The sequence below is a fragment of the Rana temporaria genome, chromosome 8 (genome assembly GCF_905171775.1).
Source record: "Rana temporaria chromosome 8, aRanTem1.1, whole genome shotgun sequence".
In the NCBI taxonomy this organism is placed as follows: domain Eukaryota; kingdom Metazoa; phylum Chordata; class Amphibia; order Anura; family Ranidae; genus Rana; species Rana temporaria.
The window spans coordinates 186,648,082-186,661,448 of NC_053496.1; the positions used below are offsets into that span (position 1 = coordinate 186,648,082).

Here is a 13,367-nt window from a genome sequence, read left to right on the forward strand (position 1 = left end):
CTAGCGACGTCAGTGGGAGCAATGCACGCCGGGAAATTCCGCTGACGGCGCCTGCGCATTTAAAGCGGCGCGGGAACACGCCTGATTTAAAAAGTACACTCCCCTAGCCGCGGAATTTGAATTCCGCCGGGGGAGTTAGGATCCGCCGTCGCAAGTTTGGAGGTAAATTGTTTGTGAATTAGCCACTTGCCTCCTAAACTTGCGGGAGTGGATCTTAATTCACGTAAATCGAGCGGATCTATAGATCCGCTGCGCTACGTGAATCTGGCCCTTTGCGTTTTTCTGAGCACTGATGCAGAAAAAAGCATTTGATAGAGTCAACTGGCAGTTGATGTTTGAAGTCCTGAGGCACATGGGACTGGGGGATCATATGCTCCGGTGGATTGCCGGGGTCTATACCTCCCCACAGGCTGTGGTGAAAGTAAATGGAGTATTCTCAAAACCCATTAAGATCTCAAATGGTATGCGTCAGGGATGTCCTCTCTCTCCCCTGTTGTTCGCTCTTTCGCTAGAACCATTATTGAACAAAATCCAGCAAAATCCTGATATTCAGGGACTACAATTAGAAGATTATACCTACAAAGTCTCAGCCTACGCAGATTATTTGTTGTTCTTTATGTTTAGGCCACACGTCTCACTGCCTAATCTTATTAAGGAGTTGAATGTTTACGGAGCTGTATCAAATTTAAAAATAAATTACACCAAATCGGAGGCTATGGGAGTTATATTGCCTTTATCGGCATGTCGCACTATACAACCTAACTTTAGCTTTAAATGGGTACCTGTAGCACTAAAATACCTGGGTACATAGGGCCAGATTCACAGAAGAGATACGCCGGAGTACCTGCTGATACTCCGGCGTATTTTCAAATTTGCTGCGTCGTATCTTAATTTGTGATTCACAAACAAAGATACGACGGCTTTTGGCTAAGATCCGACAGGCTTACGGCTTCGTACGCCTTCGGATCTTAGGATGCAATACTTCGGCCGCCGCTGGGTGGAGTTTGCGTCGTTTTCCTGCGTCGGGTATGCAAATTAGCTTTTACGGCGATCCACAAAGGTTTTCGCGTTCGTTACGTCGTCGCTAGTCATTTTTTCCGTCGCAAAGTTAAGCCTGTTTTTACATGGCATAACTTTAGACGAGCCATGTTAAAGTATGGCCGTCGTTCCCGCATCGAATTTCAATTTTTTTTCTTTTTTTGCGTAAGACGTCCGGGAATACGAAAGTACGTTACGCACGTCGCTGTTCAAAAAAATTACGTCACTTCACGCAAAGCACGGCGGGAATTTCAAAACGGAGCATGTGCAGTACGTCTGGCGTGGGAGCGCGCCTAATTTAAATGGTTAAAGCTGCTATTTCGTCGCGTATAGTTAGACTTGCCATGTTAAGTATGGCCGTCGTTCCCGCGTCGAAATTTGATTTTTTTTCTTTTTGCGTAAGTCGTCCGTGAATCGGAATGTACGCAAGTCACGTCTATGTTAAAAAAATGACGTTGTTGCGATGTCATTTAGCGCAATGCACGGCAGGAAATTTAGGGACGGCGCATGCGCAGTTCATTCGGCGCAGGGACGCGCTTCATTTAAATGAAACACGCCCCCTAATTGCCGATTTGAATTCCGTGCCGTTACGCCGCTTGAGATACACTACGCCGCCGTAACTTACGGCGCAAATTCTTAGGGGATTCGAACCGCCCTAATGTAAGTTACAGCGGCGTAGCGTATCTCACAAACGCTGCGCCAATGTATTTGTATGTGGATCTACCCCTAACTTATTTGCCGGTTATAATGAGTATTGCGCTATAACATGAAGCTAATATTTACATATATATGGATATAGCATAGAGATGCTGCGCCGGTCTGAAGTTTTCTGACTCTCTGACTCCCGGATTTCAGTTGTGTCACTTGTGGTGGTGGCGATACTGGGTACCGATGGCGGTGTGGGCCCTTCGGCCGGCTAGTTTAACCAAGACCGCTGCGCAAATACGGTGTGACAAAAAGTATTGCAATGACTGCCATTTTATTCTCTAGGGTGTTAGAAATATAAAAATATATATATAATATTTGGGGGTTTTAAGTAATTTTATAGCAAAAAAAAATGTTTTAGTCTCGTAAACACCGAATCTGAAAAACAGGCTCGGGGCTTAAGTGGTTAATGCCCATTGTATTTATATTCTTGTAAGTGGAATTCCTAAAAGGTTTTTTTTTTTAGTGGAAAAATCCTATCCTCATATTGATTGGCGGTTCCAAATAAATAACTACTGCAGGAGGGAACAGACACAGAAGATACACTCCGCCTCTTCCCACATAACTGTTGTGTTTTATTATGACACAATGGATGTTTTTTATACACATGATTACGTAGCGATCACATTAATATTACAATTGTACTTTTATGGTAACAAGGGGCGTAACATAGGCGGGGCGAATTCTAATCAGGACTGGAAAGAATGCAAACATGGAATGAAAACTTTATTAGTGCCGTGAGCAATACATACAACATAGAATACAATTCTATACAGAACTTACACATTTCCTTTACACATTCATTCTACAAAGTTTATAGAAACAGACCTGGAAGTGTTTGTGAAATCTTCCCCCACAAAATGTCCTCAGCCAATGAGAGGGAATGACTCCATTTTTATTTTAAAAGGCCTAGAGGACCGCCTTTTAAGTGGTGGGGTTAACGCGTTTCGTCCTGGAAGACGACTTGAGAAAACAGACCACCTGCAAGAGTTTCCACCACAAAATGTACTCAGCCAATGAGAGGGAATGACTCCATTTTTATTTTAAAAGGCCTAGAGGACCGCCTTTTACGTGGTGGGGTTAACGCGTTTCGTCCTGGAAGACGACTTGAGAAAACAGACCTCTTGCAAAACAATAATAAACCTCTAAGTCACCATACCACAAAATGTACTCAGCCAATGAGAGGGAATGACTCCATTTTTATTTTTCTCCTGCTATCAATGGCCAACACGGTACAACACTTCATCCATGTCTTTGGTGATCTCTGATCTCCTTATGAAGTGTTTCTTACATGATGAAGATCAGCCATGGAGTATATCTGAGGTGTATATCAGGGTGTGCTTCTTCCCCACATGTCCAGCAACATTCACATACAAGACATTTCCCGCACTCACTAATACACCTCGAGGGTTGTGTGGGACCCCTGATGTACAGGAAGACAGGACTTCAGTGAGGAACATTTCCCTCACTCAGGACAAGAATGTTACTTCTCCCCCGTGTGAGATCTCTGATGTCTGACAAGAGTGCACTTCCGTGAAAAACATTTCCCACACTCAGGACAGGAATACGGCTTTTCCCCTGTGTGAGACCTCTCATGTCTGGTAAGACTGGACTTTTGTAAAAAACATTTCCCGCAATCAGAACAAGAATATGGCTTCTCCCTCCTCATGTGCAATCTCTGATGTTTAGAAAGATCGGCCTTCTGTGAAAAACATTTCCCGCACTCAGGACAGGAGTATGGCTTTTCCCCCGTGTGAAATTTCTGATGTCCAGAAAGATCGAACTTACTTGAAAAACATTTCCCGCACTCAGAACAGGAATACGGCTTTTCCCCCGTGTGCAGTCTCTGATGTACAGTAAGACTGGACTTCTTTGGAAACAATTTCCCGCACTCAGGACAAGGATACGGCTTCTCCCCTGTGTGAGATCTCTGATGTATAAAAAAATTTGACTTATCTGAAAAACATTTTCCGCACTCAGGACAGGAATACGGATATTCCCCCGTGTGTGATCTCTGATGTCTGGAAATACTAGACTTGTCCAAAAAACATTTCCCGCACTCAGGACAGGAATACGGCTTCTTCCCTGTGTGCAATCTCTGATGTGTGGAAAGATAGGACTTCTGTGAAAAACATTTCCCGCACTCAGGACAGGAATACGGCTTTTCCCCCGTGTGAGATCTCTGATGTGCAGAAAGATAGGACTTCTGTGAAAAACATTTCCCGCACTCAGGACAGGAATACGGCTTCTCCCCCGTGTGAGATCTCTGATGTGCAGAAAGATAGTACTTCTTTGAAAAACATTTCCCGCACTCGGTACAGGAATACGGCTTATCTCCTGTGTGAGATCTCTGATGTGCAGAAAGACTGGACTTCTGTGAAAAACATTTCCCGCACTCAGGACAGAAATACGGCTTTTTCCCCGTGTGCACTCTCTGATGACAGGAAAGATGGGACTTCCATGAAAAACATTTCCCGCACTCAGAACAAGAATACGGCTTCTCCCCCGTGTGAGATCTCTGATGTCCAGAAAGATGGGACTTCGTTGAAAAACATTTCCCGCACTCGGGACAGGAATATGGCTTTTTCCCCGTGTGAGATCTTTTATGCCTATTAAGATGGTATTTATAAATAAAACACTTCCCGCACTCAGTACAGGGAAACCTCTTATGTGTTGCAAGGATGGCACCGTCCCGCACAGTCTGAGGTTCCTCAGGATAAGAGGAATACGATGGTCCGGCACCGTCCCGCACAGTCTGAGGTTCCTCAGGATAAGAGGAATACGATGGTCCATCTACACTGTGTGGTGCCGGATGGACATTTGAGGTAGTCGGGTTTTCTCCTGGACTATACTGTGTGATGTCCTCATCTTCTACTTTACAGTCTGGAGACAAAGTGAGACAATCCTCTGAGGTTTTCCTCATCTCCCGTCCATCTACTAAAATAGAAATACAAAGATTATTACTAGACATGAGCTGATTGGTTCCCCTAAACCAGGACTCCGCCCACATCAGGCAGCTTTGTCTCTGAGGATCTTACAATTCCCCCCTCAAGGTAACGAGTAAATGGGTCCTCTGATCTTCTACCAGATCATTTCTTTATTCATGGACCTTAGTCAGAGAGTGAGGAAACAACGAGAACTGTCTTTTATAGGAGTGACAGTGATGAGGGATTATAGGACGAGGGTCAGGAGTATGTAATGTACAACATAGAGTATATAGTGCAGGGGTCAGGAGTATGTAATGTACAATATAGAGTATATAGTGCAGGGGTCAGGAGTATGTAATGTACAGCATAGAGTATATAGTGATGGGTCAGGACTCATAATATTGGTATTCAGTAATCAGTGGTGGGTAAAATGTTTACTGGAGACAAGTTGCAGAGATCCCACACCGCTGCCTCCCATCTCCTGAGACTGCACTCAGTGACTTGGGTCTGAGACTATACAGACATATCCCTCCACCCGGCACAGCCAGCAAATAACAAAGCAAGTAACCCGGGAGAATTGTTCTGTCAGAGATCTCACTAGACCCAGGTAAGGGGCAGAAGACCCAAGGTACATACCCCAGGTGTCTAGGTCAAGCAAACCCTATGGTGAAAATCAACATTTTGCTGCCAGCTGAACCCCAGAATCTCCATAAATCCAGTCTAGAGACATAAATTGTGTCTGCAGCACAGAGAAGGAAGATTATCCGAGAGAAATACAGGAATACAGGACGGGGAACACAGCTCAGGAAAGTGACCAGGGGAATACAGGCTGATATCACCCAGTCCCCGCCCTACTCTGGACCAATCAGTGAGCAGTATGGGTGGAGAATTGGATTTAGTGTTAATGACCCACCTGTGCTGATCTCTGTAGGAGTGTCCTCCTCTATAAATGTCCCCGTTATTCCATCCTCCTCCATAGACTGCTGATCATCCCTCACATACGTCTCTTCTTCTTCTGATTTCACCTCAAATTCTATATCGATTGGATCTCCACTCTAAACCAAGAGAATGAGAGAGAAATATTGTGACATCACATAGAAAAAAAACAAATCCTCTCCACCAGTCCATATTCTAGATGCTCCGTCCCACCAACCTTTAAATATTGAGGGATAGTGTGACCTTCCTGTGTGGAATCCCTGGAATACAGAGGACGGGGACATCTCTCTGGGGGGTTCCTGGTATTAGGTGGCTCCATCATATCCTTGTGTCCTTCAGAAAACTCCTCCATCACTCCATACTCCTCATCCTCCTCTTTATACTCTTCTTTTACAACAATATTATCATCCCCGAGGTTTCCACTCTGAATATAGAATAAAACTTTCATTATAATAAACATGCTTGTGTATAAATCATAACCACCAATAATTGTTCCTCATCTACCTGATGATGGTGGGGGATGGTGTGACCTTCCTGTGTGGAATCCCGGGAATACAGAGGACGGGGACATCTCTCTGGTGGGTTCCTGTAGCTGGATGACTCCACCATGGTGTCCTGGTACAGATCTTTGTGTTCTTCCTCCATCGCCCCATCCTCATCATCCTCCTCTTTTATCTCTTCTTTAACCTCAACTTTAGGATCTCTCAGGTTTCCACTCTGAATATAGAATAAAAATGACATCAATGGTAACAATGCAGATAATGTACAGATCCTAATGATACTATCAGTGATTGTTCCTCATCTACCTGATGATGGTGGGGGATGGTGTGACCTTCCTGTGTGGAATCCCGGGAATACAGAGGACGGGGACATCTCTCTGGTGGGTTCCCATTACTGGATCCATCTGTAGGAAACACACACACTGACTGAATACATTGTTTCTATGTGTTTATCAGATGATGGGGGATCTAGGTGGAGCCTCCGTACTGCTCTCTCCTTTACAATAAAGTCTCCTCTTACCCGGTGATGTGAGGGGCGGCTGATTGTCCATCATGACGTCCTTGTAGAGATCCTTGTGTCCTTCTAAATACTCCCACTCCTCCATGGAGAAATAGACAGTGACATCCTGACACCTTATAGGAACCTGACACACACAATGATACAGTCACCATCCAGACACACCCCTTGTCTGTTACTGGATAATGTCCCAGAATCCTCCTCACCTCTCCTGTCAGCAGCTCCATCATCTTCTTGGTGACTTCTAGAATCTTCTCCATGTTGTGTCTCTCGGGTTTTAGGGAGTCACATGGAGGCACTGTGATGGTCATATGATCACCTGACTTCACAAGAGGAAATCTCTGTATTGGAGAACCAATAGGAATATCGTGTTAGATTCCCAGAATCCTCCTCACCTCTCCGGTCAGGTCTGTGTATTATTAATAGAGATAAGAGTGATGTCATGTGACCTCCCAGAATCCTCCTCACCTCTCCGGTCAGGTCTGTGTTTTATTAATAGAGATAAGAGGGATGCCATGTGACCTCCCAGAATCCTCCTCACCTCTCCGGTCAGCAGGTAGATGATCTCCAGGGTGAGGTTTAGTATCTTCTCAGTCATGTGACTCCGGTCCTCCTCCATCCTCATTGGTCAGGCTATCTATACAGGTTACATGTAGACCAATAATTGATGAGAGAGAATGTTGAGGACTGTCATGGTTGTACAATATTAGGATGGGGGATAATATGAGGGATTCTATCATGTAAGAACAGCCCCCCCCCCCCCATGGGATTACACATAAAGGAACATTCCTTTTAGCATTTGTAATGGTTTTTAGCATCCGGGCGCCTCTAAGTGGGACATGTGACAAAATGAAGAGAATTCTCCATGGGGAATGTTTTGCCCCTGAAGGGGTTAATCTAGGTCTCCACACTATATATGTGTGTATCATCATCTGCTGGAGATAAAAGACGTCACAGTGACTATGGAGGAAGAGGACGGACATGACGGGGTTACTGGGTGTAAATAGAAGATAAGATCTTATTACCTCCTCTGCTGCCGATTCCAAAGATGTCTTCCCGCTTTGTTCTCCCGACTCACCTCTCACCCGGAACTTCCTATTTATACCTGATATCACTTCCTGTTTGAAGCTGACATCACTTCCTGTCTTCCATAGAGACTTCTTTTCTCTATGGTAGAAGTGAGATCACCACCTTGTGGATCTCAGAGGAACTGCAGTCCCAAAAAACATCGTAGTGTGAACACGGCCTTGTGCTGTGTGTGTATGTATTGTATATCCTTATAGATGGGTCATCTCCACTCCCACCAAGGGGGATAGAAATATATTACTGCCTAGTCCAGCCTTTCTCAGCCTGGGTTCCTCCAAAGGGTTCTAGGGGTTCCTTGAGCAATGAACAATTTCTGTCTCTCTAACAACTGACATCAATGATCTGTAAGGAGGGCAGTCTTCCCACCGATGACGATGTAAGAATGTCCTTATCCTCTGATCACTGATATAAGGGGGTCCTTCTGTCATTGGTCTTCAATGTAAGGGACCACTACACTGACCACAGATGTAAGAGGGTCCTTCTCCCATTGGTCACCACTGTAAGGGACCAATAAACAGACCACTAAAACTAGAGCTCTGGGTTTGGACTGAACCCATGTTTGAACAGAATTTGGCTTGTTTAGGCGGATGGCGAATGGATGAACTAAATAGGTGTTCAGCCAATTACAGCTTCTGGCTGCAGTATTACTACCGCCTCTAAATGTGGCAGCTTCCTGCTCAGGTTGGTTGATAGGAGGTTGGTTGCCACAAGTTTCCGAATACCCAGTGATGTACACCCACCAGGCTTGTTCAGCTGTATACTGGGGATTTGCTGGTTGGCCAGGTAATGTAAACAAAATATTAAAAGAAGCACACAAAACTGTATGGACCCCCCTCCCCTCCGCTAAGACATTGGTAGCCAGGGGTTGCTACTAAAGTTATTATGTTGAGTAGTTTATTGTCCTTTAAGTAAGGGGTTGGCTCCCTCTAGTGACCACTGAACTCAATCAGGATATTCCTTCTGTTTAAGAAGCAAACAGTTATGCATTGTGGGATATATAGTTTGATGAGGAGGTGACTCATGTTGTTAAATCAGTCTGGGAACTACTAGACCCACAATGCCAAGTTACAGAACAGCCTGTTGGGTAGAGAGATAAAAGGACAGGCGTGGCCTGTTTTTGGCCTCTCTGGACTCCATTCAATTGCCAGCAGGAGGTCTGTGTGTGTGACCAGGAGTGAGAGACTGCGGCCTACAGTGGAGAGTCGGATCGACTGCCCCAGAGGGATCTTTGTGGACGGTAGATATGTGCATTCCCGTTCGTACGAATGTTATTTTCGTACGAAAATGTTCATTTTCGTACCCGCAGAATAATGTGTACATACGAAAAAATTTAAGCACCAAAATACGAAAACGACGGGATTACGAATGAGCCGCATAACGAACAACCGCAAATACGAACGAACGATCCGACGAAAATACGACAAAACGAAAACGGCAAAAGAACGAATATGACATCTATAACAAAAGACTTGCATTCTTTATTTTGTTTGAATCCTTGTTCTGTTCGTATTTTGATTTTCAGTCGTATGTTCATATGACATCTAACAAAAGATTTTCATTCTGTATTTTATTTGAATCCTTTTTCTGTTTGTATGTTCATATGACATCTTATAACAAAAGATTTGTATTCTGTATTTTGTTTGATTCCTTTTTCTGTTTGTATGTTCATATGACATCTTATAACAAAAGATTTGTATTCTGTATTCTGAATTCCTTTTTTCTGTTCGTAATTTGGTTTCAAAATACAGAATGCAAATCTTTTGTTATAAGATGTCATTTTCGTTTTTTTGAATGGACAGTGAGTGTAGTTAGTTAGTGAAGCAGCTTCTCTTTTGTGCAGTACAGTAAAGCCAAATAAACTTTTCTGTGGATTTTCGTCTGAAGGGAAAGATCAGTTGGCCAGACTTTTGAACCTGGAACCCAAAAATGGTTTTCTGATGGAGTTTAAAAACGAACGAACGTTCGGTAAAACGATCGTTTTTATGTTTGTTGTTAAAAAAGTCTGACCAAGTGTATGGGGCTTAACAATAGTTAATATGGATGAGCCGCGTGTTGAAAGTGCCGCGAATCCCGCGATATATTTACGAAAGTACAAAATGACGAAAATTCACGAAAATTGTTGTCTAACAAGTAACGAACATGAATTAAACAGAATAACGAACCATCCCGCATGTACGAAAATAAAACGGTAACCAAAATACGAAACGATCGGAATACGAAAAAATCGCATCGTACGAATAACGAACGAGAACGAACAGGAAAACGGGCGTCTTACGAAAAACGAACGGGAACGAACCTACGGAACGATACGAAACAGAACAAAAAAAAACGAAAAAAAATCCTGTGCACATGTCTAGTGGACGGCCCTGCTAATCAAGCGGGTGGATTGACCTGCGCTTCGGAGCGTTTGGGGCCATCTGCTTTCCTGCCCATCTGGAGTGGCAGCACGGCGTGGTGGAGCCATCTTCACTGACGGAAGCACCAGCAGGGGATTCCGGACGGAGCCAGCCAGCTGGGATCCACAGTGGTGAGAGGGCACCTGCCTATCTAAGTAATGACTGCAGTATCACTGAGTGAGTTTCTTTCTTACAGACTGCTGCTGAGACCTGTAGTTCCACGGCTGTGGATCTGCTGCACCTGAGCATCTTACAACCAGACTTTGGGGCCTTGCTTTCCTTTCCCCCATGCTGTAAGGTCAGTACTGTATTACTCACATATTAAAGGAATTACAAGTGGGAATAGTTCTTCAGCTAAGGAATCCATCGCCTCGTATTTCTACAGTCACTGCTTTCCCTCTGTTTCTCTTGGATTACAAAGAATTACACAACTCAACACTGCAGTATAAAATAAGCTAGCTGAAGACAAACTGGAACTTGAGGAACATTCACCACGTTATTCCTTTACAAAGCCTACTGCTCTACATTGGAGAAGTCATCTGAGCTGCAACCTAGGGGGCGCCATTTAGTGAGATATAGTTAGAACTTGTATTGTATTACTGTATTCACTGTTTTGCATTCTCTTAGTGCATTGGTCTGTGTGCTGAGGCCTCAGTGGGAGGGTATTCAATACATGTGTGAAAAGGTATTGAAGATCTATCTCCCTGTGTACCTGTTCACATATACCCTCATCAGGTTGTTACTGGGTACAAGTGTATGATATCATTGGATTGAACAAATACCTCTGTCAATCATAACCTGTGTTCATTCAGTGTTTAATCGTACCATTCCGTTGTGTTATCTTTTACCATAGTAAACGTTCTTTGAGTGGTTCAGTGACCTTGTCTGAGTTTCTCATTACTAACGTGGTATTTTACAATGGAACCCAAGGTGTCAGAGGTAAGAGTGGGTCTGCAGAGTCGGGGTGGCCAGTGGGGTATAGAGTCCATCAGCAGCCCCCATGGGGGTACAGCTACATTTGGAGGTCCCATGAGATACCCCATCTCAGATGATGCGTCCAGAGTGGAAGAGACCATGGACTCAGCCACAGCCGCACAGTGGAGTCAGGAGTATGGGAGTCGGCCAGAGCAAACCATAGTTCTGAGATTACCAGGAGTCCGGTGGTATGACAGGGAGGTACGGCAGTTGATGAGGAAGGTCACTCCGGAAAAGGGGTCCTACCTCTTGGACCTGAAACATGAGTTTGAAGAAGACTGTACATATGCCCCGATAGAATGGAAGGAGAGTATTCCAGCCGAGTTCCAGAAGGGTGCTGTAAGCTTTATATGCCACATGAGTTCGACTCGAACATCGGGTGTTCGCCCATTTGTCAAAAAATTAACATTACGGGGTGTTCGCTGCAAATTCGACTGCCACGTAACGCCTCATAATGCACTGTGGGATCGCATGCTTTGGCCAATCCCAGCACCCTCAGCTAAGAGAGCCATAATTGGCCAAAGGCACCCAGAATTAGACAGAGAGGAATACGGATTAAGACTGCAAATAAAAAAAACACATTTCATTACACAGAGGTGCCGGTGTCTCCACAGCACTAATAAAATTAGACGTCAGTCTAAAAAGGACAGGTGGCCACCACAGCCATGCACACAGCTTGCCTACATACACCTAAAGGGACCAGTCAGAGAACTGGGGCATGATGATGGATATCAAGGGACTGGATTGGTGATGGTATAGCCACAGACAGAGCTGTGATACTAGATAGATTTCAATCAAATTCTATCACCAGTTCATGGAGATATATTCCACATAGGGAGGAGGTAGGTTAACCTACAGTTCAGTAGTGGACATCAGCAGGTATGTCATTTGAAAGCACTGCTAGTTTAACAGTAAGACGTTTGATTAGCATGTGATAGGATCTGTTTATGCCGAGCAGAGATTGCTGTAGAGGCTACAATCAGAAAAGCGTACCATAGGTCAGTACAGCTGAAGGAGAAATCACAATACCAAAAACCAGCTTCTTGCTCAATTCTTCCCACCAGTGGACAGTTTTCCGTTCTGTGGATCACAGAGCTCCCTCTGGTTACAATGCTGGCGTGTCTGCAGATTCCTCCAGCAGGAGGGTACGGAGTGCACCGTCAATTGAGGTCCTGAGCATACAGCAACCAGGCAGGGCCGATCCTAGGCAGGGTGCACAGGGTGCTTTGCACCCAGGCGCCTGCAGAGGTGGGGGCACCGAAGTGTCAGAGTTCTCCACTCTCTCCTTCTTTGTGCCCGTCCAGAACTAGTGTTCTGAGCATAGGTGTGTGTCTGTCCAGAACTGATGTGTCTCTGAGCATCTCTTGTACTATGTCTGTAGTCTCTGACCATCTCCTTTACTGTGTCTACAGTCTCTGACCATCTCCTGTATTATGTTTGCAGTCACTGACCGTCTCCTGTACCAAGTCTACAGTCTCTGACCATCTCCTGTACTATGTCTGCAGTCTCTGACCATCTCCTTTACTATGTCTGCAGTCTCTGACCATCTCCTGTATTATGTTTGCAGTCACTGACCGTCTCCTGTACCAAGTCTACAGTCTCTGACCGTCTTCTGTACTATGTCTGCAGTCTCTGACCATTTTCTGTATCATGTCTGCAGTCTCTGACCGTCTTCTGTACCATGTCTGCAGTCTCTGATCATCTCCTGCATCATGTTTGCAGTCTCTGACCATCTCCTGTATCATGTCTGCAATCTCTAACTATCTCCTGTATCATGTCTGCAGTCTCTAACCATCTCCTGTATCATGTCTGCAGTCTCTGACCATCTCCTGTATCATGTCTGCAGTCTCTGACCATCTCCTGTATCATGTCTGTAGTATGTCTGGGGGTCTTTCTGTGTCCATCAGAGAGGCCCCCCTCCAGGTCCCAATAAAGTACTCTGCTTCTCTTCCTGTATTTTGTTTATTGTTAAGAGAACATGTAAGGCTCCCAGGGTAACGAAGACTTCGTGGGGGAGCATCTCTGTGGTTGAGTCATTGCCATAGAAACATTTGTAAAAGGGAGGAGTTAGTAAGATGACCACGCCCACGTGGGGGCGTCAGAAATATTTCTGCACCCAGGCGCCTGTGACCCTAGGATCAGCCCTGCAACCAGGGGATTTGGTTCCAGAGTGGATGAGCTCCTTTACGGAGAGGCCAGTAGATGGCAGTGTGAATTAGCAGTAAAGAATCAGCAGCTTTGCTTCCTTGCTGAATATCTCAAGACGATGTCCTTAAAGGGATATATG

At 44.8% G+C, this 13,367-nt stretch overlaps 1 protein-coding gene across 1 annotated transcript in view; it reads right to left on the reverse strand.

Annotated features, from left to right (window-relative positions):
* The window catches only part of LOC120910639 (zinc finger protein 208-like), a 94,447-nt gene that overhangs the window by 25,411 nt on the left and 55,669 nt on the right, over positions 1 to 13,367 (reverse strand). Inside the window, exon 5 of the mRNA XM_040322394.1 lies at positions 3,333 to 4,406. Coding sequence (XP_040178328.1) covers positions 3,333 to 4,406 — 1,074 coding nt within the window. The remainder of the gene's footprint in view (positions 1 to 3,332; positions 4,407 to 13,367) is intronic.